At 41.0% G+C, this 24,974-nt stretch overlaps 1 protein-coding gene across 41 annotated transcripts in view; it reads right to left on the bottom strand.

Annotated features, from left to right (window-relative positions):
* The window catches only part of RIMS1 (regulating synaptic membrane exocytosis 1), a 574,877-nt gene that overhangs the window by 50,740 nt on the left and 499,163 nt on the right, over positions 1-24,974 (bottom strand). For 27 of the 41 annotated variants that reach the window (XM_059730969.1, XM_059730979.1, XM_059730977.1 and 24 more), the window contains one exon: positions 14,839-15,074. The exons of 12 other annotated variants lie outside the window; for them this stretch is intronic. In XM_059730969.1, coding sequence (XP_059586952.1) covers positions 14,839-15,074 — 236 coding nt within the window. Of the gene's footprint in view, positions 1-3,543; positions 3,607-13,951; positions 14,012-14,838; positions 15,075-24,974 lie in introns of those variants that run through there. 2 more of the 41 variants (XM_059731109.1, XM_019496604.2) reach the window with 2 other exon arrangements.

Here is a 24,974-nt window from a genome sequence, read left to right as displayed (position 1 = left end):
CAAGCAAATTATATTTCTAGTTAAATAAAACTGAATGAAAATACAGCAAAGATTTTCATTAAGCTAATCTGATACCAGATTTAATTTTATATAGCCATTTAATTTTTACTGCTTTTACAATGAAACAGAATCATAATAGGAACAACTGTATTTTAAATATTTTGAGTTATGTTTCTTTGTATATGTATACAAACTTATAGGGCATGGGCATACAAATTACTTACCAGAAGGTAAACAAGGGCATCAAATTGCAATGTGTTAGCTATTCCACAGTAGCTACTTGTACACCAGCTTTTGCCACATGGCAATACCCCACTTCCACTGAAGGGCATTGGCTATACTGTAATTTAAGTTTGAAATTGAGCATGCACAAATTATAAAACACACTAATTATAACTTGGTAATAGGCATATTGACAGTGGCTGGAGTTCATTTACTGTAGGAATCTGGGTGTCAAAAAATTCAGGGGAGAAGGGAAGGGTAGGAAATGTTAATAAACAGAAGAGTATATAAGTACTTTTGACTGCTAGTCAACCAATTACAAAACAACAGTCACACTCAAAATTTATACTCCAGGAAAAAGAAAGAGAAGCACAAGTAACACTAATTCAACAAAGCGGGGTGAACTTTGTTTAAAAACACTAGCCCTTATTAGGAAATCTTTCGGAAGATGAGTAACTGGAACTGAATTGTGTTTCTATTAACAGTAGTGAATTCCTCAGCTAGACGGCAACAGTAAATAAAGAAGAACATGCTTACATTCACTCAATAGTTTCAAAGAATTCAGAATCATCATTAGAACAAAGAGTTCTTACAGAAATAAAGAGATGTTTTTCAGCATTATTTCTCTGATTGTGGTGATCTTCCTCTTCCTACAGAAGCATACGAGTTAATGTAGCATTTGCACGAAGTTTTTGTTGCTTCCAGCAAATATTCTGCAGATTTACAGCCTAACACTAATCATCTCCTCTAGTGTACTACACACATACACTTGTAGTAATTTTTATTACATTGCCTGAAAAAAGAAATTCCATATCAATGTCATTCTTCTTTCCCATTCTTTTATGCTGTTTGTGAAAATGGAAAGCCACTTCAGAGATTTAGTTCAGTTTTCTGAAGTAGATATGTTTGTGAAAATGAAAAACCACCAGAAGAAGAAAGCAGTATTACACAGAAAGCTAAATGTTAGCTGAGGGAAGGAAGGAAATATTGTGGAACGGGACATTACTACTGAATCCACCCACAATAAATCATTGTACAAGAACACAAGGGAATGGGGTTTGCAGATAAATCTGTAAGCCTATTTAACAAAATGAACTAGGGGAGAGCACATGTTAGTGTTAATCAGGTTTTCTTGCAGCAGTGAAAGGTCCATGCAAATAATAATGTCTGTCCTGGCCACAGAGGAATATCAATCACAAGTTGTCTTTTTTATAATCTAGGAATGTTATTTTATAGATCGTAGCCTCCAAGGAGTATGCCCGAAACCCTATATTTTATCTTCAGCGCTTGCACTCCTGAACACACCCTGCCTACACACACCATCCCAGGCACTCCCTGCTGCCTTATGGAGGTTACCCAGAGTGGCTTCACAGCTTCACTTCTAGGCATAACATATGGGAATGGCTATGTGAGATAGAATCATAGAATTTTAGAAAATTAGAGTTGGAGGGGACCTCAGGAGATCATCTACTCCAACCTCCAGATCAAATCAGGACCATCCCCAACTAGATCATCCCAGCCAAGGCTTTGTCTAGCTGGGTCTTAAAAACCTCCAACTATGGACACTCCACAACCTCTCTGGGTAACCTGTTCCAGGGTTTTACTACCCTCCTAGTGAGAAAGTTGTTCCTAATATCTAACCTAAACTTCCCTTGCTGTAACTGGAAACTGTTTATGTTCTGTAATCGGCCACCACTGAGAAGAGACTAGCTTCATCCTCTTTGTAACCACCCTTCAGGGAATGCTAAGTCCTGCCTCAGTCTTCTCTTCTCTAGACTAAATAAACCCAATCCTCAAACCATTTTCATTGCCCTACACTGTGGACTCTCTCCAATGTGTCCACATCCTTTTTGTAGTGTGTGGGGGGACTGGGAGGGGGGCAAGACTGGACACAGTACTTACTCCAGATGTGGCCTCACCAGTGTTGACGTGAGGGAAATAATCCCTACATCTGCTAGCAATGCTCCTAACTAATGCAGCCCAGTATGCAGTTAGCCTTCCTGGCAACAATGGCACACTGCTGGCCCATATTCAGCTTGTTGTCTACTGTAATCCCCAGGCCCTTTTCTCCAGAACTGCTGCTCAGCCAGTCAGTCCCCAGCCTGTACTGGTGCATTAGATTCTTCTCTCCTAAGTGCAGGACTTTGCACTTGTCCTTATTGAACCTCATGAGATTTCTTTTGATCCAATCTTCCAATTTGTCTAGGTCTATCTGAATCCTAACTCGACCAGGTCTCTCTGAATCCCTACCCCCCAGCTTAGCGTCATCTGCAAGATAAGATGGGCTGAGCCCTTTTTCAGAAGGACTGAAGGTACAGCGTAGATAGACCCTCTGATTCCTGAAAGATTCTTTGAAGCTACATTACTATCAAAAACATGACTTTCTTAAAATAACAGCACTGGCCAAACAAAAGATGACAGTGAAAGAGAACAAAAAATATTTTAAAAAGAGATAATGATACCATGTCTTATCAAACTTTTCAAACATGCTTGAGGCATCTGAAAGTTCAAATAAACTACCCTTTAATACACCAACATGGGAAAGGGCCAAGGGAAGAGTTAAGAAACAAAGCCAGTCAAAATTCAAACAATTAAAAAAAATCCAATTACAGCAAAAGAATGAATACCTGGAGAACAGAGAAAAACTGTTGGTTTTATGTTCTCATCAGGATAGTACCTTGGCCTCTTCAATACTTGGGCAGAAACTTTAAAAGACAAATGGGATGCCATAGGACTTATTGTTCATAGGTAAGGAGGTGGCACATTTTTGAGTCACCACCAAACTAACACCTCAGTATAGCAATAGGCATTTTAGTAAGAGTATTAGGAACAAAAAGGTAGAAAACTAAAAGTAGGCTACCATAACCAGTAGATATTACAGAGGAGATACCGGTAGGCTATAGGCAAATGCAATGATTTAAAGTTAAATTTTTCAAGGAAACAGACTAATGTTCCACCTTTTGCCATGACATCTCTGATGACTACAAGTGACTCAAAGATGATTTTGGGTCACTTTGCTGTTCTGGAAAGCTGTTTCGGTGCCTTGAACCTTTGATAATTAGAAACATTCTTCTGATTTCAAAGATAAATTTATTGATAGCTATTTTATATTTTTTTACTTTTGTACCAAAATTGTCCTTTTGCTTAATAAGCTCTATTGACCCTTAATGTTTATAGGAGAGCAATCATTTCCCCTTCTTAGGTTTTGTTTTGCTTGAGTAAACAAGTCTTATCCAGTAAGGGGTTCCATTTCCTTGGTCATCCCAGTAGCCCTTCTCTGCATGAATTTATCATACCTCATGTGCCAATGGAAATACTTACCAGATTCATTCTAGGAACAAATTTGCCTTTTTTGTATCTTCATCCTATTAGCAGTTCATAGTCATCTTGTTATCAATTACATCTTTCTCCTCTTTCATTTATAACTGTTAAGTCTCCACCTCGTACCAGAAGTTCTTGTCATTAGTTCCCTGAGTGCATGATTTTGTACCTTATGCTATTAAATTTCATCCTATTTTTGTAACTCTGCTCCTCAAGGTCATCCAATTATTCTTGTTGAAATGTTCCAGTCCTCCTTGACATCGACGACATCTATCAATTTTGTATCATCAACAGATTTTATCAGTGCACACTCAATTTTTGTGCCAAGGTTATTAATGAAAATATTAAATCAGCTTATTTTAAAGACTCATCCTTGAGGACTTCAACAACTGATTTTCTTATATTTACACTTCTAACACAATCTACTGTTGCCTCTCTGTTTGGCTGGTCCCTTCCTGACCATACCATTTTTTTTATTAATCCCTTCAGTTTAACTAGTAGCTTCCCTTGTGGCACTATATAAAGTACTGCAATACAAAAACAGATACATTTGATCTACTGCAGTTTCTTTGTCTAGAGCATCAGTTATTTTACCAAATATTATGTCAATTATCAAAATACTATCAAGTATAGAATTTGCTTTTATAATAAAACTTCCAGTACAACTGAAAGTAAACTTACACTTCCTAGGTTTATTACAGTGAAGTCTCAATAACAACTGATACTTAGGGAGTATGAAAATTAAGAAGTCTAATGTTTAATAAAGATCCCCATGATTTGAGGGTATATAATGCCCTTGAACAACAGACACTTTCAGGATAACATTATCTTGAAGCTTACTATTTGTCTGGCACTTGGATAAGACTGGCTGATGATAAATTTTTAGTTATCATCAAGATTAAACTGTGAAAGAGAAAGTTATAGTTATCACCAGATTAAACTGTCAAGTGAAACACATTTTATTTACAAGGTATTAAATCCCTAGTTTTTTCCTATTAATATTCAGTCTTGTAAGAATTTTTTAATATACCATAGCATGGCTGAAGACATGGAGAGAAAATTATTTCTAGGTCTTGTTCTACACAGAATGCTCTTTGAGGGTGTAATTTACATTCCTGCTAAGATGGTAAAACTTAGATCCTGGAAATGAAACACTGGAATCTCATTTTTCCAGTATCTTTTGTGGCTCTAGGTTCAAAATATTGATCATTTACCCTTTAATTATCTGAAGCATTCTTATATTTACCAGTGAAGAATGATGCCAGCTCGCAGGCCATGAATGACTGGGTATTCTGTGAATTTCTGTACCAAAGCATTATTTCTGGGCATGTCTACATGTACACTTTAATGTGCATTAGCCTATTTTAATATGTATTAAAACATAACAAAATACCATGCGCTTTCACTAATGTGCATTAAAATAGGCTAATGAGCCTTTTTTTAGTACTCACAATGGAAGTACTAAATTTAATGCATATTAGCCAAAGTGCATTAATGAATGTGTGTATACCTAGGTATGGACAGAAGAACCTGGGTAGTTCATAGGGCTAGGCTGTATACTACTTGCAAAGATAATGGTTTGTGAACTAGTGAAGGCTAATGCACATCTACACAAGTACCTGCATGAGACCTCTAAGGTGCTTTTTCTTTTATTTCCAAGGGAACTGTTTTTCCAATCAACACTGTGGGACCGCTCTAATGCTCCAGTTGAGTTGAGAAGTGGTTCTCTCTAAAGTAAAAACTGCAGCATGCAGCTTCCTAACTTATTCTTTATTCAGCAGCCCGTAGCCTATTAAGCGGTTACAAAATACCTGGATGATAAATGACTTAGGGTTCTGCTGTACCTGACAGAGATATTGTTTCTAATTTTATTCAAACTATATAGTTATTCAGTGGAGGGCAAGATAGTGACATGAGTATCCACAGTTCTCAAAAAGCAGCCATGCTTGCAAATCAACCACATGCAACAGAATTTTCATGTCAGCATCTGTGTAAATACAAGGAAAAAAATTCTGAATTCCACAGATCTTATTTATGTTGCAAAGAAAGGAAAATTGAAACTTGTGCATTATATGAGAGAAAATGGATTGTAAGAATATCTACCTAATATTCAATATTTTTTGCTCATATCCGAGAGGTTTTTTTTCCTTGAAAAACTGCTGGAACAATCTTAGATTTGATTTGATGCATACTTCATTCTTGCCTGTTGCATTTTTAAAGACATAGCCTGTCTATCTCCGGGCTCTCAGTTCTCATTCTGCTGGCTTTCTGTGGCAGTGTGTTCATTTTTGTCAAGAAAGCATGAATGGAGATGTTTTTAGATTTTCTCTTGTCAGAGCATTTAGGGATTTGAAGATATGAAGCTAATACTAGAAGGGACTTCCTGAATCACAAAGTACAGTTTCCTAATTTAGTTCCTCTGCCCCAATCCAGTCTGCACAACCCTGAGCAGTCTCAAGGATACTCAGCTGTTACCTTTCTAGTCTCATAGGTGAATGTGATGATGATTGTGCTCAGAACACATTTTGCTAATCCTGGATGACAGAGCTTTACAAAGAATGCTGAATTATACAACCTCCATAACATACTCTTGGCTGAAAACAGAAAAAAATAGTGCATGCCTTTGCAGGGCATGAAATTCAACCTAAAAGATTAAGTCAGTCTAAAATAACTGAAATAGAATAAAATGAGAGATATGGGTTTGTATGCAATGGGAATGTCTACATGTTGCCGTGCGGCGTTGTTGCTATGGCGCCGTGCTTCAGTACTTCCAAAAGGAGTACTAACAACAGGTGGTTACTGTGCCATGTGCATGGCACATGGGTATATTTCATCTCTACATTGCCGTTGTGGCGTGCTACACCCAGCAGCATACTGCTACAGCAACATAGCTGGCAATCACATAGACACACGATTGTTACATCACCATAGCACACCGTATGGCAACGTAGCACATTGCTACATTGCCATAGGGCGACATGTAGATGCGCCAAATATGAAGATCTTACTAAATTCTCTGCTTAAGAATAATATGGCCATTATCAAAAATCCTTTAGTCTCTATTACCTCACCAATTATTCTTTATGGTCCTGTTCCAATTCTCATTGAAGTTAAAGAGAGCCATATTAACTCTAATAGGAATCATATTAAGTATTTCACATATACACATCCATATAATCTGTACATAAGAACACAGTCCTTCAAAACAACTCACTGATCAGGACATGCATGCCAATGAAAAAGACAGAAGGACAGATTTTAAACCAAGACCAGAAGTGTACTGACTTTAATTACAGGTATGAGGATGATGCTATCTGCTCCCCAACTCGTATGTTCCTCAATCCCAGGCATTTAATTGAGTCAAATAAGGGTTACATGACCTTGTATTTTATAACCTATAAACCATGGGTGGCCGTCTTCAGTCAGAGCTAGGTCCATGCAAATATTTTTCCCCTCCTTCCCTTCACCCCTCCATACTGCCCCTTCCCCCCCCACCCAAAAAATCTAGACCCCTCAACAATTCCAATGAAACAAAATCTTTCACGATCCCCAAACACATAATCTAGTCGTACCCAAGGTATCATGGAAGCACAGCTTAACGATACCTTAACAAAGGAAGCTGGTGCAGAAGATAGCTGCCACATGCATAAATGGAAAAAAGAGGGAAATCTAGTGGGTTTGTACAAATCCCCACTGACAAGAGAACTGGAGTGGAATAAATGCTTTATTTCTCTGAGGCACTCTGAAATATATGCACTCTGAAAAATTAGAAGGACTGGAGAGATGGCCATGACCACTCTTCTCCCAGGTCTCTCCTCAGGATCCTAGGTATAGGCAATTTCCCTTGCCAGTGCCAGTGCAATTCCCTTCCACAAAACCTTTCCTCCAAGATGGGAGGCAGGGGGCCATTATTATTTATTTACCTACTGTGCACTATCAAACAGAAACAACCTTCAAGGTTTTTTCAATATTAGCATACTATATTACGGCCATAAAAACACTCTTAAAATCAGTTTTGTCCCAGTTTTTCTTGGACACAGAATCCATATTGTAAGGAATGATTAAGGGCCATGTTATATATTGCACTTTGAGCTGCTCCAATGTTGATCAGTGTTAGCATTAGCTTGAATTTGGAGCAGTCACAGCTTAAGGCAAAAATCGTTCTCTGACTGTCCTCCACTTGCACAGCTGTGACTTGCCACTCTAGAGGGCTGGCAAGCAAGGGCCTGACTAGGAGTTACAGCTAGTGAGCTAGGAGAGCCTTCTATCCCTGTTCTAGGTAGGGGGGATGAGGGAGATGGGTTAGGGAGGAGGGAAGGGGGGGCTGGAAACATGAAGCTGGGAGGTGGAGAGTTAATGGGATATTGGGGGGTAATGAAATGGAAATCAGCCACTGAAGGATAAAATAAAAAAGTAGTAAAAGAACTGATCTGGTCCCCTACCGTGTTTCCACCCCCCTAGACCCCACTACTGGACCACCTCTGCCCCATGACCTGGCTAGATGGAATATGTTCTGCAGGCTGTTTGCACAAGGTTTCACCCCTGGTGATGGGAGAGGATTGGCTTGGTGCCAAAACTGCCCTCTGGGCAGCAGAGTTCAGGGGATAGGAAGTTTGTCCACACACAACAGAAGGGTGATGGAGGGTACACTGCAACCTGGGATGCTAGAGGACTGCAACTTGAATAACTCATCTGTGGAGAGTGACCACACATTAATGGAACACAAGCTAGGTAACACAGGGCCTTATTACATGGTAATTTTGGGCAGCTCCTGGAGCTCTTAACTCATGGATTGTCTGCACATCAACAGCTTAAAGTGGTTTACAGCACTTGCTTTGTGGATCAAATTTATTTTTTATCTGCACTACCCAGCTCCACTTCCATTAAGGCAAGGGTGTGCAAAATACAGCACACAGGCCAGATCTGGCCTGCAGCTGCCCCCGCAGCACTCTACATGGAGGCTGAGTTTCACCAGCTCCCACCAGGGCAACCTGTGACATGCTCCCACCTGCACCCACTGGCCCAGGTCCTGACCAGCGCATGCAGCTTCCAGCAGAGCTGTTCCCAGTGTGGCTGGAGTTTACTGGGTGCTGCTCTGCTCCTCTTGGATGTCAAAGTTTAAAATAGGGTATTTTCTTGCATATACCATGCCCTGAATATAACACACGCCCTATTTTTTGAAGGTCCCAAGAAGCAAAAAATATCTGTTGTCTAAGGTGTCCAGAACCTGGGCCATGCACTGGGTTTGGAGGTTGAGTGCTGGGGTTCAGGGCTTAGGGGCTGTGCACCAGTGCTTGGGGCTACATGCTAGGGTTGAGATCTTGGGGGCTGGGGGCCGTCTGACTACGGTGGTTCTGGGGACCAAAAGGCAGGGCCAGCTCCAATCCAAATGCAGCAAGACTGGGGCCATGCAGTGGATCCAAACCTGCACAATGGCTCTGGACCACATGCCAGGTCTGACCTAACACACAGCCCCACAGCCAGAATATAATCTTGGACTTTGCATACCAGGTCCAACTGATCTGTCCACTGTTGGTGAGGGGGCTCCTCATGGGTCCAGACATTTGGTGGTTGAGGGTGGTGGAAGAGCAGTGGCAGATTTAATTGCTGTGGCTCCTGCAGCTGTGGCAATTAATGCTACCATTGTTCTGCCTCCCCACCCTCTCTGCTAAATGTCTGGACCTATGAGATGCCTTTTCCTTGCAAATAATGTGTATCCCAATTTTCCCCAGCTGGTTTGGGGAATAAGGTGTCAGTTATATGTGAGAAAATAGGGAAGAACTTCTCAAAACAGGACACTTTCCTAAAATAGTGGTTACTCTTAATAACTACTGAGTCTTTACATCTCAAAATAGGAGTAGATCAGGAACAGATACTGCATCAGACAAGAACTATATGTCTCACCTGCTGTTTCATCTATGGAAAAAATTAACTGCTTGTTAATAATCACCAACTTGATAAATGTGTTGCAGGGCACCCCGGTGCCTGCTCCTAGAGAGGAGAAACTGCCTGGGAGAGAGCCCTGGCAGAGCCAATTGAGCACAGCTGTGGGTTGCCGGAGCTACTAAGGGGAGCCAGCTGTCTGTAGGGGGCAGGGCCTGGCCCTTATAAAGCCCAGGGCTGAGGCCAGGCTGGCAGTTCCCTGCCAGCAGCCTGGGAGGCAGGAGCTCCTGGAGTGAGGATGCAGAGAGAAGCCTAAGAGCAAGTACCACGGTTACATTGAGCAATGTTGTTGGAGCCATAGGGCTTTGAGTTTAGCTATGGCCATGCAGCTCGTAGTTATGTTATAGCCTAGAGGCTTGTACTTTGAGTTTGTTTGGCTCTGTTGGTTACACCCGGAGGCTTGGGTGAGGCTGTAGGGTTTGGAGGAGGCCTCATAGGTACCTTATAGGTACCTCATAGGGACCCCGTAGGGGTGGGGTGCCCTAGTGCCAAGAGGGCGCAGTGTCCTCATCAGGGACTCACAAGAGAGTGTGAGGCCCCAGCGCCAGTGAGGGCGCGCTAGGCCCTGAGAGTTGCAGGGCAGAGTCGTGGGGTCAGGTTAGCTCAGAGAGGAGTGGCTGAGCCTCAGAGGTACCTCATAGGTGCCTCAACGGGACCCCAGAGGGGTGGGGTGCCCCAGCGCCAATGAGGGCGCAGCTTAGCACCAGGAGGGCGCATTATTCTCATAGTGCCAGTGAAGGTGCAGCTTACACGCCAGTGCAGGAGCGACTGGCGGCAAGAAGCGCAACCAGTGGGTTGCGGGCGCAACCAGCAGGTTGCAGACGGGGGACATAGACCCCAGATCACTTGCGGAGTACATAGACCCTAGCCCCAGAGAGAGGGGCGATTTCATTGGGAAGCCCAAGGGGGGCACGGCGAGCCCCAAAGAGGGGGAGCGCCACATTGCATTATTGGGAAGCCCAGCGTGCGCATGGCGAGCCCCAAAGAGGGGGAGCGCCACATTGCATTATTGGGAAGCCCAGCGTGGGCACGGCGAGCCCCAAAGGGCGGGAGCGCCATATTAGGGAGCCCAGGACGGGCACAGCAGAGGCCAGTAAGGGCATCACTTGCGGGGTACATAGACCCCAGCCCTAGAGTGGGGCGACATTGAGGAGCCCTAGAGCTTGGCGACATTGAGGAGCCCGGCCGCAGGCTAGTGCGGCAACAAAATGAATATGTAAAAAATATACAGCACAAAAGTAACATTCTCATATTCACTGGGTTCACATTTATCTAAGATTAAACCAGTGACACAACTACCAAGAGTCAGAATACTAAAATTAAACATTGCACTCGGTGACCCTTAAATACCACAGTTCAAAAGCAAAGCATAATGATGTGAGTTAATCCAATTGGTCAAAACCAAGACTCAACTGAAAAGCATAAATCTGGATCCATTGTTTCATAAAAAAAATGAGACTTTGAATTTCAGTTTTAGTTTAGACCTATTATTTTCATTTAGATATCAGTGCTTTGTTATTAGGATGGGAACAGAATTGTATGCAAGTTAAGAGTAATTTTCTATTAAAGTCATCTGGTGCAGAAGACATGGAAGCTTATTAATAAATATTTATGCATATAATAAAATCAAACAGAGGCTTATTATATATAAACAGTAAGTAGGTATGTATGTATACAAACATGTTCATATATATGTGTACACACACACACACACACACACACACACACACACACACACACTTTTTATTGCAGGCTATATGCCAACAGTTCATTTGGACGCAATCTTACATTATAAAAATACAATATATTAGAAAATAAATTTGGGAGTATTTCTTTCTTTGGCTCCAACTACCCTATTTCCTGAAGGCCAGAAATGATTTTTTAGCCCAAGGTAAAATCCTCCAATTATGTAAAAAGTCACTCAATACGGAGAGAATAAATTAAAGAAACTTACAGCTAATAATAAACTAGATAAAGATCCATACATTCTTCAAGTATATACACATATTTGTCCCTTACAGCAGTACATGTTGTAATTTAGCCCAGGACTGATAGACTATTATAGATGAGAAGGGAGCACCACAGGAATGGCAGCTCCTCTCAAGGTTTACTGTGGTGCCACGCAGACCCTCAAGCTGTTCAGTGTTTTCTGGGTGAAATCCCTGCTCCCTCATCCTTAATGTACAGTCTTAAATGCCTCTTCCTAGAGGGAAAACATGGCAGTGATTCTCAGTTAAGTCTCAGAGTTTGAATACTCTTAATCTGTATTCTATTAAATGGACGTGAGAAGTCTTATACCTAAGTGCTTAATTAATCTAAGAAAACTAGATTAATGGGTTTCTGGCATATGCTTCATTTGTAGCACAATGTTATACCTCTGGGCTGGACTAATTGGCCATTTGTACATGCCACAAAATTGGCCTTTAAAGTGGCTTAATGCCCTTTTGCACCACTTTAATGGTGCAGCTGTTTGCATGTATTGGCAGCATAATGCGCTTTAATGGTGGGCTGTTTGCACGTGCCAGCAGCGTAATGCATGTTAAATGACTTTGGGACACAGCAAAATAAAACATCTCCAAGGTGGTTTAGTTTGCTGTGGAGGGAAGCACTGGGCCCTGTGCAGCTCAGGGGCTGTGCAGGCAGGCTCCACTGAAAGAACAAAAATAAAAAGTGGCAAGCCTGATGTTCCTTCTTTTTTTTTTTTTTTTTTTCTTCTTCGGAGCCTGCCTGAGCTGTGTGGGAGCCTGGTGCTTCCCTCCACAGCTGCAATACCCTCAGAGACCACTCGGGCCGGGTGCTTACAGGTGGGTGCTGCCTGGGGGGGCTGCCATCACTGCTGTGGAGGGAAGCACCAGCCCCCCTCCCCCTCACATCTTGGGGACTGCTCAGCCCACCGGCAGCTCACTCTCTCCTCCCCACCACCGGAGAGGCTGGTAAGGGTCAGGCCCGACCCTTGTGTACACACCATAGGGGTTTACTTTGTCCTAAACTGAAACAATGTTTTTAAAGACCCACTGCTTCAATTTAGGGAGAATTAAACTGAAGTAAACCCCCATGGTGTGTACAAATGTCCATATATTCCAATGCAGGCTTTTGGGATTTCCACATTACTGAAGTATATGAATTCAGACATCACCCTTCAGTAGCTGGTCCAAATGTCTCCAGCAATGCACAAAACCTAGAATTTCCCTACTGAACTTTTACAAATGGAACTTAGGCAGTCCTCTCTATTAGTGCAAAACTTAATTCATCTCCTGGAATTAAGGCTGATTTATTTTTATTTTACTATTGCATATTTTGTGTTTTTAAAAAGATTTAGTAATAATAGGTCATAAACTTGATTTTTTTTTTTTTTTAATTTCACAATACAGTAGAATTCCATACAATCCAAACTAAAACTCCCTTTGAGCACTGTTTAGGTTCTAAAATACTAAACAAGTGTAACTTTACATGTAAAAACTTTCCAATGCTTTTTACTGCTGAAGAAATTTCCAAATAGTCTAAATAATTACGACATAATAATTATAATATATTGTGAATCTCTTCATATTTACTTTAGAACTCGGATCCCTTAAATTAGAAAAAAAGTGTCTAATGATGTCTCTGTGTATTCAAAGCTCCCACTGATTTGAAATCTGAACTTGATTTGAACTAAGAGTCAAAGAGTACCCGTGCCTTTACATGCAAAATAGAATAATCAAGAGTTAGGATAGCTAAGGATATTCTAAACTATACGAGATCTTATACATTTTTAATCAGCCTTCATACCTATTAAAAATTAAGGAAAGATTTTTCCTAGACAACAAAATACACAATGTATTATAGAGGTTCATACACCTATCTTCGAAGCATCCAGACATGGCTACATGAACTGAACTAGACAGAATACAGAATTGATCCAGTATGGACATTCTCACATCAACAAGGGTTTGGCGTTCACAAGGAAAGCAATATGTGACCAAATTATCACAACATAAAATTAGACAATGAATCTAAACTATATAAGTCTTAATAAATAGGGGAAAAATATCTACTTATATCTTTCCAATACCGCCAAACCTATTTTTCCTTATTTAAATTGAGGTACTTAATTTGGGTTGGTCTGAATTAACATAATGCATTTTATGCAACAATCTTTTTTGATTTTCATTATTAAGGTTGCGCGTTAATGATCATACTACATTTCTCAATAGCACAACATAACTTTTAATTGAAGCCTTCAAATGATCCTGCTAAATCTACTATTTGACTTAACATGATTTAGTATGTTATTCAGTTTAAAACGATAAGAGATTAGAAGTGGAAGAATATTAATATAATATACTATTTTATTGAAATTGCCTGAAATATCAGAATAAAAGAACTTGCTTTGAAGGCAAGACCTCTACTCTTCACTCGGGGGAAAAATGAAAAACAAAGACGGTGAAAATAGACTCAATAAATGCAAACAAATGTTGTTACTTACCCTCACTGCAGGACAGTCTTGAATATGTGACCGAAACACTGCACTATGCCTGAGTTCTACACTATTCTGAAGCTTTTTTCTTTCTCTTTTAGTAACAACCTTCAGGGCCTAAACCTGCATCCAATGAAGTCACTAGCAAAAATTCTCACTGGACTTCAATAAGAATAGGATTGGGGACTGTAGGCATTTCTTCCTTTTCTTTTGTTCTTCGTGAGCTTTTTCCCCTTCAGGCCATACAGATATGAGGCTTTTAAAATTTCTGCAGTAGTAATAAAGAATTAGAACCCTTAAAACACATAAAGAAGCATCATAGTGCCCTCTAATTCAGCTAAATTCCCTAACCCCTTTTTGGAAAAGTTGTTTTTAAAGAGAAAATACCAGGTTTTGTCTGTAATCTCATAAAACATAATATTTAAAATTTGGGTACTACAGGTACTAAATGGTAAACTATGAAGCTTACATAACTAACATTCATTTTCTGTAGATTACAACCATGTTTGTACTGAATTGTTTTGCCAAGAAAAGATTTTGCGTACACTTAATGTTGTTTATGTTTAAACTTTAAATTGTTGATACCCACACGTTTTTCTATATTCTTTCGCATAATTGTGAACAAAGCATTTTGATAGATAAACAAATTAGTTCATTTGACAGGGCAAGAGAGATTTGCAGTCTATATTTTGAGAAACACTAATCTATGGAAACATTGTAACATCTGGTGTTTAGACAAATTTAAGAGTCTCAAAAACACTTTCAGACACTGAAAAAGCTTTTTCTGAATGGACTACATCCAAACACGCACATATGTGATTCACCCAGATGCCCTGAGTAATATAAACTGCTATGTTTAAGGAAACCTGTGTTCAAGCTGAATGTATTTCACTCACCTGTTTGGCTAAGCTGGGATGTGCTTCTGCTTCTTCGAGATACTATGGCAACCACTTTGGCACTAAGGCTGGATCGTCTTTTCTTCCCACCTGTTCCAACTGTACCAACAGCAGTGTCTGATTGACTCCCATCATTGTGTTCCAGTTTATACATCTCTCCACTCACACTTGTGCTCTTTGTGATGGTTCTCCCTGAAGTCCCCATCCGTCTGCCTTGCATTTTAGGGGTAAATGTACTATATTTGCAAAGTAAAAACATATATGTTAATTTAAATCAATTGTATTTGTTACAGTGTCTCCAACACCTAATGCATTTTAGTAGGTGCAATAACTTAGTAAATTAATTCAAAGTTACGTTTTCTATAGAACAGTCCTTGTTATAACTCCATTTTCAGTATATTTGCTACCCAAATGTATCAGGCATTTGATTTTTCTCAAACTACATGTTCTTTCTATTGTAATCTGTCCTTCATATATTCTATAAAACAAATAAACATTTTCACAGAAGAAACATAAAACTATACAACTGTTGAAACTAATCAGTTATGTGCAGTTTTCATGTAACTACATAGATACAATGATAATACAGTAATTTTCCTGCCAAGTAGTTTTACTTGGCTTATCTACCAAGATAAACTAATAAATAATACAATGAGGTTAATACACATCTGTCTTACAAGCATTTTTCACAAGGGATGGAGGATTCACCAGACAGTAGAGAAAACTCTCCACCATGCCTTTACTGTAATAAAGAAGAAATAATAATCAACCTGCATTTTTTTTTTAAAAATCTGTTAGTTATTACAGGATAATGTTTTCCAGATTCATATGGATAGCTTGCCAAAAGTGTCTGGTTACATTTAAAGCAAGCAAAAAATTTAATTTATTTGCATGTGTTCCTTGTCTGACAGGTAAATGCAACAGGTCAGTTATGGAGGAAAAGTCACAGTCTCAAGATATAAAGGAGTCAGATCCATTTTCTAGTTTACCTAAAAAAACACAAAATCATACAATCATAGAAAATTAGGGTTGGAAGGGACCTCAGGAAGTCATCTAGTCCAACCCCATGCTCAAAGCAGGACCAGCCCCAACTAGATCATTCCAGACAGGGCTTTGTCAAGCTGGGCCTTAAAACCTTCAAGGGTAGAGATTCTTTCACCTCTCTGGGTAACCCATTCCAGTACTTCACTACCCTCCTAGTGAGAGAATTTTTCCTAATATCCAAGCTAAACTTCCCTTGCTGCCACTTGAGACCATTGCTCCTTGTTCTGTCATCTGCCACTAATGAGAACAGTCTAGCTGCATCCTCTTTATGCCCACCCTTCAGGTACTTGAAGGCTGCTATCAAATCCCCCATCAGTCCTCTCTTCTCTAGACTAAATAAGGCCATTTCCTTCAGCCTCTTCTCATAAGTCATGTGCCCCAACCCCATAACCATTTTTGTTGCTCTTCAATGGGTTTTCTCCAACTTGTCCCCATCCTTTCTGTAGTGCGGGGCCCAAAACTGGACAGAGTACTCCAGATGTGGCCTCACCAGTGCTGAATAAAGGGGAATAATTACTTCCCTTGGTCTACTGACAATGTTTCTACCAATGCAGCCCAGTATGCTGTTAGCATTCTTGGCAACAGTGGCACACTACTGACTCATATTTAGTTTATTGTCCACTGTAAACCCCAGGTCCTTTCTGCAGAGCTGCTGCTTAGCCAGTTGGTCTGAAACCTATAGCAGTGCATGGGATTCTACTATATTGGAAACTATATAAATTCATAGATTCATAGATGTTAGGGTCGGAAGGGACCTCAATAGATCATCGAGTCCGACCCCCTGCATAAGCAGGAAAGAGTGCTGGGTCTAGATGACCCCAGCTAGATATTCATCTAACCTCCTCTTGAAGACCCCCAGGGTAGGGGAGAGCACCACCTCCCTTGGGAGCCCGTTCCAGACCTTGGCCACTCGAACTTTGAAGAAGTTCTTCCTAATGTCCAATCTAAATCTGCTCTCTGCTAGCTTGTGGCCATTACTTCTTGTAACCCCTGGGGGCGCCTTGGTGAATAAATACTCACCAAGTCCCTTCTGTGCCCCCGTGATGAACTTATAGGCAGCCACAAGGTCGCCTCTCAACCTTCTCTTGCGGAGGCTGAAAAGATCCAGTTTCTCTAGTCTCTCCTCGTAGGGCTTGGTCTGCAGGTCCTTGACCATACGAGTTGCCCTTCTCTGGACCCTCTCCAGGTTATCCGCATCCTTCTTGAAGTGTGGCGCCCAGAATTACACGCAGTACTCCAACTGCGGTCTGACCAGCGCCCGATAGAGGGGAAGTATCACCTCCTTGGACCTATTCGTCCTGCATCTGCTGATGCACAATAAAGTGCCATTGGCTTTTCTGATGGCTTCGTCACACTGCCGGCTCATGTTCATCTTGGAGTCCACTAGGACTCCAAGATCCCTTTCCACCTCTGTGCCACCCAGCAGGTCATTCCCTAGGCTCTAGGTGTGCTGGACATTTTTACTCCCTAGGTGCAGCACTTTGCATTTCTCCGTGTTGAACTGCATTCTGTTGTTTTCTGCCCACTTGTCCAACCTGTCCAGGTCTGCTTGCAGCTGTTCCCTGCCCTCCGGCATGTCCACTTCTCCCCATAGCTTTGTGTCATCTGCAAACTTGGACAGAGTACATTTGACTCCCTCGTCCAAGTCACTGATGAAGACATTAAAGAGCATCAGTCCAAGGACCGAGCCCTGCGGGACCCCACTGCCCACACCCTTCCAGGTTGAGACCGACCCATCCACCACAACTCTTTGGGTGCGACCCTCTAGCCAATTTGTCACCCACTGGTCTGTGTAGTCATCCACATCACAGCCTCTTAGCTTGTTCACCAGTATGGGGTGGGATACCGTATCGAAGGACTTCCTAAAGTCTAAGTATACGACATCCACCCCTCCTCCTCTGTCCAGGCATTTCGTAACCTGGTCATAGAAAGAGACTAGATTGGTCAGGCACGATCTGCCCGCCACAAACCCGTGCTGGTTTCCCCTCAGCATAATTTACCCTGCCGGGCTCTCACAAATGTGAGCCTTGATAATTTTTTCAAAGACTTTACCAAGGATGGAGGTGAGACTGACCAGCCTATAGTTGCCCGGGTCCTCCTTCCTCCCCTTTTTGAAAATGGGGACCACGTTAGCCCTTTTCCAGTCCTCCGGGACTTGGCCCGTGCGCCACGAGCATTCGAATATTCCCGCCAGTGGCTCTGCAATGATGTCGGCCAGTGCCTTCAGCACCCTCGGATGGAGCCTATCCGGGCCTCCCGATTTAAAGGCATCCAGTTCATCCAAATGACTCTGCACCACCTCAGGATTTACGTATGGAAGTCTGGCGCCTTGCTGCTGCCTCTCTACAACCCCAGTGAGAGACTTGTCGTGCCCCTCACTTAGGAACACTGAGGCAAAAAACTCGTTGAGGAGTTCAGCCGTGTCCCCCCTGTCTGTCACCAATTGTTTCTGCCCATTTAGTAGTGGTCCTATTCCTCCCTGGGTCTTCCTTTTACTCCCAAAATATCTAAAAAACAATTTCTTGTTGTCTTTTACTTGGGTTGCCATCCTCAGCTCCATGGTAGCTTTGGCCCGCCTAACTGCCTCCCTACAAGCACGAGCAGAGGAGGTATATTCATCTTTAGTGATCTCACCCTGTTTCTACTTTTTATGTGCTCCCCTTTTGGCCCTTAGGCTGCCCTGGATTTCTCTGGTCAGCCATGGAAGCCTCCTGGTCCCTTTCCCTTTTTTGCCTCGCTCAGGGATCGTCTTGCTTTGTGCCCGAAGGATCGTTTCCTTTAGGCACAGCCACCCTTCTTGGGCTCCCATCCCTTCAAAACTCCTACTCTGCAGTGCTGCTTTGACTAATCGCCTGAGTGCATTGAGATCAGCTTTCCTAAAGTCTAGCACTTTCACCCTACTAGTTACCTTACCCACTCGACGTCTTATGTTGAATTCTATTATTAGGTGATCACTGTCTCCCAAATGGCTACCGATCTGGAGGTCCCCTATCATGTCATCCCCTGTTGCCAATACCAGATCCAGTATGGGATTCCCCCTAGTGGGACCATGCACCTCCTGTGTCAGGTGGAGGTCCTGTATACAGGTTAGAAACCTGCGTGAGCGATGGGACCTTGCTGTCTGCGTCTCCCAGCAGATGTCCGGGTAGTTTAGGTCCCCCATGACTACCGCCTCTTTAGCTTTTATGGTCTCCAAGAGTTGCCTCAGGAGCCCCGCATCTATTTCTTCCCCTTGGTGTGGGGGTCTGTAGGGGGTCTGTTGGCAAAATTGGCAAATACAGTATCTCTAATTTTAATACCAGGTTCTGCCTTGCCTCTAAGAGCAGTGCTGGGTGAGCAATTTTCTCCACAAACATCTGGAAGTTTAAACTACACCTTACCCACTGTATTACTAATAATTACAACTACTAGTAATGTAAAAAAGACAACACACTGGGATTAGTCTGATTGCTAGTTAATAGATTATTTATAATTCTTTATTTTGAGATGGATGCAGAACTTATTTATTAATGAACTTTTGTGTCACATACCAAGGCCTCCTTCCCATAATAAGATATGGCGATATGCCATCATTCTGAAGAAGGGGCTAATAAAAGCATTCTTTTGAGTATGGAGGGATGATCTCTCTCTCCTGGCAGGAAAAAAAATGCCAGGAGAGGAGTGAAGATTACTGTGCAGATGTCTTTGATGGGGGTGACCCAGCTTTTGTGAGGGCTTTGGTGTTTCTGTGGATTTGGATCCTTTCACAGATTCATTCATATTAATTAAGATTAAATTAAAATTGATTCATTAGTATTAATCCTCTTTAAAAGATACTTTAAGGAAGTATCATGGAGTGTGTTTGATTGATATTTCCCCCCAATTTGTTAATTTGTCATAATATTAAACAGCACATATAATAAACTATGGTATAATATGGCATAAGGAACAGAAATATTAACATTTTATAATACCTCTAAGAAAATAATAGGTTTGCATAAAAAATGTATTTTCTGACACCTGTATGTGGATTTGGTTGCCCACCTTCCAGCACATCAGCAGCATATATTTGTAAAATATAGAGTAATTTTGTGTGGAAACAACTAGGTTTTCAATATAAGACAATGTGCTCCACTGCACTGCAGCACTCAAGGAGACATTTCACTCTACCACCTGAGGTGTAACGAGCTTAAAATAGGTCCTTCCGCTGTTGCTCCCCATATCCTAGTATTACAAAAGTTTAATGATCTATTGTTGGTTTTCCTTGGGAAGTACACATATTTTTCAATATTCCCTATATAACACTATAGGAAATTATATTTCTTGGGCTGTATAAAGAAAACTTTCAGTCCTTTATAAATCTGAATTTTTCAGAGGTTATTAAGAAAACATCATCCCATTTAATTAAACTTTTTCTTTTCCTCACCAAAACATTCCACAGAGATTTTCCATGGAAAATATGTATCCGAGGGAAAAATCTAAGTAATACCAACGAATTCTGAATTATTACTAAAATGATGAGAAAACACAAAACTATTTTCCTTTCTTATAATGAAAAAGTACTAGATCTTACTAAATTGACACTGTTGTTGTGAAAGTCTTTAATAGATTATAAAATTAAATTAAGTATAAATTATAAGAACTATATTTATTTTAAGTGAATGAATGCTTGGGTGTAAATCCTTAATCCCCTGTTTGCTTAGGAGAATAGACCTCTTATGCTTCAACTGCAGGAGTTCAAACTATTCATTAATAGTTTTCAAGTGTGATATTAAAGGCTTCTGAATAAACTATCTTAAAAGGCACACTTTCTAAAACAGGGGAGAGCAATTATTTTCACTGGAGGGCCACTTTAGGAATTTGGGTGAGCTGCTGTGGGCCAGCAGAGGGGGTGCTGATCTGGCTGATTGTGGGGGGACAACTGATACTATCCAGTCCACTCTGCACCCACTGCTGGAGGCACAGGATGGAGCAGGTGGGCGGAGTCTCCGTAGAGACCAGCTGGTACCCCTGTAGGCAGGGCGTGCTCAACAGGGCGGATGGGATGGGATGGGATGGCAGGGTGTGACATCCAGGAGCAGGATGGGCAGGCGGGGGCCAAACCTTAGATCATGAAGCAGTGCTAGCACAGGGCTGGGGTCCAGGGCAGAACTGTGATCTGCTCCTCAGATGGCCCCTGCCTACCCATCCCACTCCTGGACACTACTTCTCACCTAATTGCAGGCCTACCCATCTGCTCATCCGAGCATGCCCTGCCCATGGGGGTCCCAGCTAGTATCTGTGGAGACTCTGCCTGCTCACTCCATCTGTCCCCCAGCAGTGGGTACGTGGTGAACAGGCTGGCATGCCCAGGGAGCAAGGCCTGTCCAGTGGTGGTGGAGACACTGGCAGCAGCAGCCAGAAAGAACCAGCATCAGGGCTGCCAGGAATTAGAATCCAGCTGCCGCGCCACCCCTTCCGCACTGTACACCCAGGGCAGCGAGACTGACTGCATGCGCCATGGTCAGGGCTGCCCCCTGTGCCTGGCCTGCGTGGGTCCGAGAGCCAGATAAAATTCCTTGGCAAGCCACACCCAGACAAAAGGCCATATTTTGCTCACCGCTGTTCTAAAACATTTTAAATGTATATCTTTAGTTTTATGTGCAACATTTTGCAGGTGATGTCAATAGAAGAATTCAACTAAACTAGTTCCCTGCCTTTCTAACACAGGTATCTAATTACCTAATTTTCAGTGATAAAGTATATCTGTATTTTATTATGCCTTTCCATAAATGTTTGTGTATGTACAGTAGTGAAGGCAAAAGACCCCTGAAGAGAGGTTTTACAATGCACTTACTATAAACTATATATGTACTGTATACAAACAAGAGAATGCTAGTATAATTTTGGGTATCTGGATATGGACTTTTCCATGACATCCCAAATACAAGCTCAAGATGATCCTCGGTAAGCCAAACTAATCAGAATATATACCAGTGTTTCCAAGAGTTTTGATACCTAGGGCACACCTTTTTTTTCTGGATTAAAATGAGTGACATATTTCAGTTTTACACCCAAAAAGGTGTGCTTGCAAGTGTGTGTTCATGTGCATGTATAAGATTTAAACAGTGGTGCCTAATGTTTTGGCCCCATGGGCCAGATGAAAGGTGCTGGGTTGGTTTGTGGGTCAGATCGTGCCTGATCCTGCTGTGCAGTACTGGAACAGCTGGGGCTAAATCCTGCCACATGGGGCCAGCGTGGCCGGGAACCAATATTGTCACACAAACCTTTGAAAGCTGGAGGTGGTACAGTGGTGGCAGTGTTAATTTCCAGACCTATGAAGAAATCTGTGGACCAGATGACATGGTTCTCTCTGTAGGCAAGATCTGTTACTGCCAGATGTAACTTTTGGGAGTCACTGTTATATACAGAGTTTTCAGCCTCAAAAACTACCTTTGGTTCAGGTTTGTACCAGACACTAGGGAATGTCTGACACTTATATATAAAGGATGGACATGTGACACCACTATAAAGGGGTAATTTCAACTGTACCTTAGAATTAGCTGAAAGAAGGAGTCTAAGACCATGGTCTTACAGTAAGACACCAGCAACAACAACAAAACCAGAAAATACAGAAGTTGCTCAATCATGGCTCTAACTCTCAACTTGCAGCTGTTGGCAAGAGAGCATTTTTTTTTTTTAAGAATCATTTTTTTCCAAAGATGATTCCTGTACATTATGTAATCTCCTAGCTTATTTGTTGTTTACTGTCATTTGTGAAGAATGGCAGCTACTTTAGGGAAAATGTTTCTTTGCTGAACTTTTTCTAAAAATAGTTATATTTTTTTTACCTCAAGTAGACCTCATAAATTATCAGACTCAACCTCCTACATAATATGAGGTAGGGACACTCTATTGAAACTATAATTTAGTAAACACATATCAATTTATTGAGTACATGATATATTGGTCAGTCTGCTTAGTGGCTCTTTCTGTGCCACTTGCCATTCATAGAGGATGTAGGTCTGTTACAGATCCAGAAATACAGAAGGTCAACATTTATGTCAACACAGATGGAGATTACTGCTTGCAAGCAATCATGCTGTTTTTCTGTTTACCAGTAACAGAAGGGAGCAAGTAAAAAGGATATTTTCTTGGGTGAGAGAGATAAGCACTCTCTTGACCTTAATACATAAACAACCAGCTTCATAAGGACACTGCTTTGCAAACTAAATGTAACACTTATTAGATTATTCTATATCAGTTTTCAAGTAATGAAAGCTCTTTCATTGTTTATAAGATGCAATAAAATTCAACCTAATATACTGAATCATATAGCCATTTTTTCAGATAACACATATGTTCTTTTCCTATCCACAACTATTGTAATGGCAAAGGAATATGAATCAGAACTATGCAGCCAATAAGAATATAGTGTATTTACTCCACTTAATCCAACTAACTAGAAAACTGGCAATAAAAGTTAAAAGGTCCACTTAGAAATTTTGATGTAAACAAGGAACAACAACTAAGCTTTTCTTCAATTATAAAAAGTGATGACATATCTTTTTTTCTAGTTCTATAATCAAGAGGAGCTAGAATAAATCTCACACTTCAAAACAGTACAGCAATCCAAGGCTATATCTGGCAGTTGAAAAATTTTCTTTTTAAAAAATAAGAGAACACAAAGCTTGTGAAAGGGTTCAGCCTGCCCATGCATGGCAACATTTACAATTTAGATGGCAGCAGCAGTACCATCTACTCCATTCAGCTTCAGTACCATTTGATCTTGACCTCAACTAGATCTTGTTTCATTAGAGAATTGAGCTGTTTGTACTTAATTGATGTAAACTATTCAGCTCATCTACACTACCTTTCTGAATTGGCTGAAGAACTACTTCAGGTTTGCCCAATGTTTATCTAGCTTTTTTTAAACAATTTTATCCTAATTCTCAGAATAAATGCCAGAAATAGGGGATTCTGGAATATTTGGAAAGGTACACAGGGGATACCAGCTAACCTATTTTAGCTTGTAAACATTCAAGCTGGTAGCAGTAGTGTATTAGCATGCCCATGCTGTGATGCAGTACTGTGAAGTATCATTCAGCTACTGCACAGTCAGTGTCTCATGTAGATATGCCCATTAAAACACTTACAGACAGTTTAAAAAGTGTGTGTGTGTGTGTGTGGTTACTGAACAATGTGTAAGCAGGATAAGGTGATTCTTAGGGTGGTAAATTTCTTCATTATTGACAAAGTTTTGGGTTGCAAGTTTAGTTTATTCATTTGCTGATTCAGTCTTTGGCTTCTCTGCTAAAAATATCATCAGTTGCCAGTTAGTGCAATCCGGAACTGAATGGAACCTAACAATTCACTTCTGAACTGTCCCTTTTGTAGGAAAGAACATGTGGATGCTGCCACTCATGGCAAGTGAGAAGGTGGCTCTATGCGATTGCCCCTCTTTCTCTGGGGAAGCAGTGGACCTTCTGACATTTTTAGTAGTGGACAGAGCCAAAGTGTGGGAATGAGACTACAGATCAGAACCATGTTATAAGCCTAGGACCTTGTATTACCTTAATCAGACACCAATGCTGGCACTTCCTCTGCATTAGTGCACAATTGCAGAGAAACACAGAACATTTTGCAGGGTTTTTTTAGTCAATTTACCTTGGTTTTACGTCATAGAGTTCCCACAAAATGATATTGCTTGTAATTTATAAATGAGTATTCTCTGAACTAAAATAAAAAAGTTTCTTACATACTTAAGAATTTAGGACTGAAGAAATTCTAGAGCTTCTGTCTACAACGTTTGTCAACATTTAATTGATACATTGTACATCCATTAAAATGTGTTTAATTGACATGCTAATTTATAGATATATATCATTTGTGGTAATGAAGATCAGTTGATTAATGTTACAATATATAATTTATCCTGCAAGCAAAGAAACATCTATTGGAAAGTTAAATTAATGCATTTTATACATTTTGCAGGAATTTATGAAATAAGCAAATATGCAAACTGTTTTTTTCTGTTTTTTAAAGCAAATATCTTCAGTTTTGTGTATCTTTTATGCTCCTACTTCTCCGATTTTTATGTCCTACACTATTTGCTAAGAGCTTAGATAATACAG

The sequence above is a fragment of the Alligator mississippiensis genome, chromosome 1, assembly GCF_030867095.1.
Source record: "Alligator mississippiensis isolate rAllMis1 chromosome 1, rAllMis1, whole genome shotgun sequence".
Taxonomy (NCBI): domain Eukaryota; kingdom Metazoa; phylum Chordata; order Crocodylia; family Alligatoridae; genus Alligator; species Alligator mississippiensis.
The sequence above is the reverse complement of the archived record's forward strand: the minus strand, read 5'-3'. Positions and strand labels throughout refer to the sequence as shown.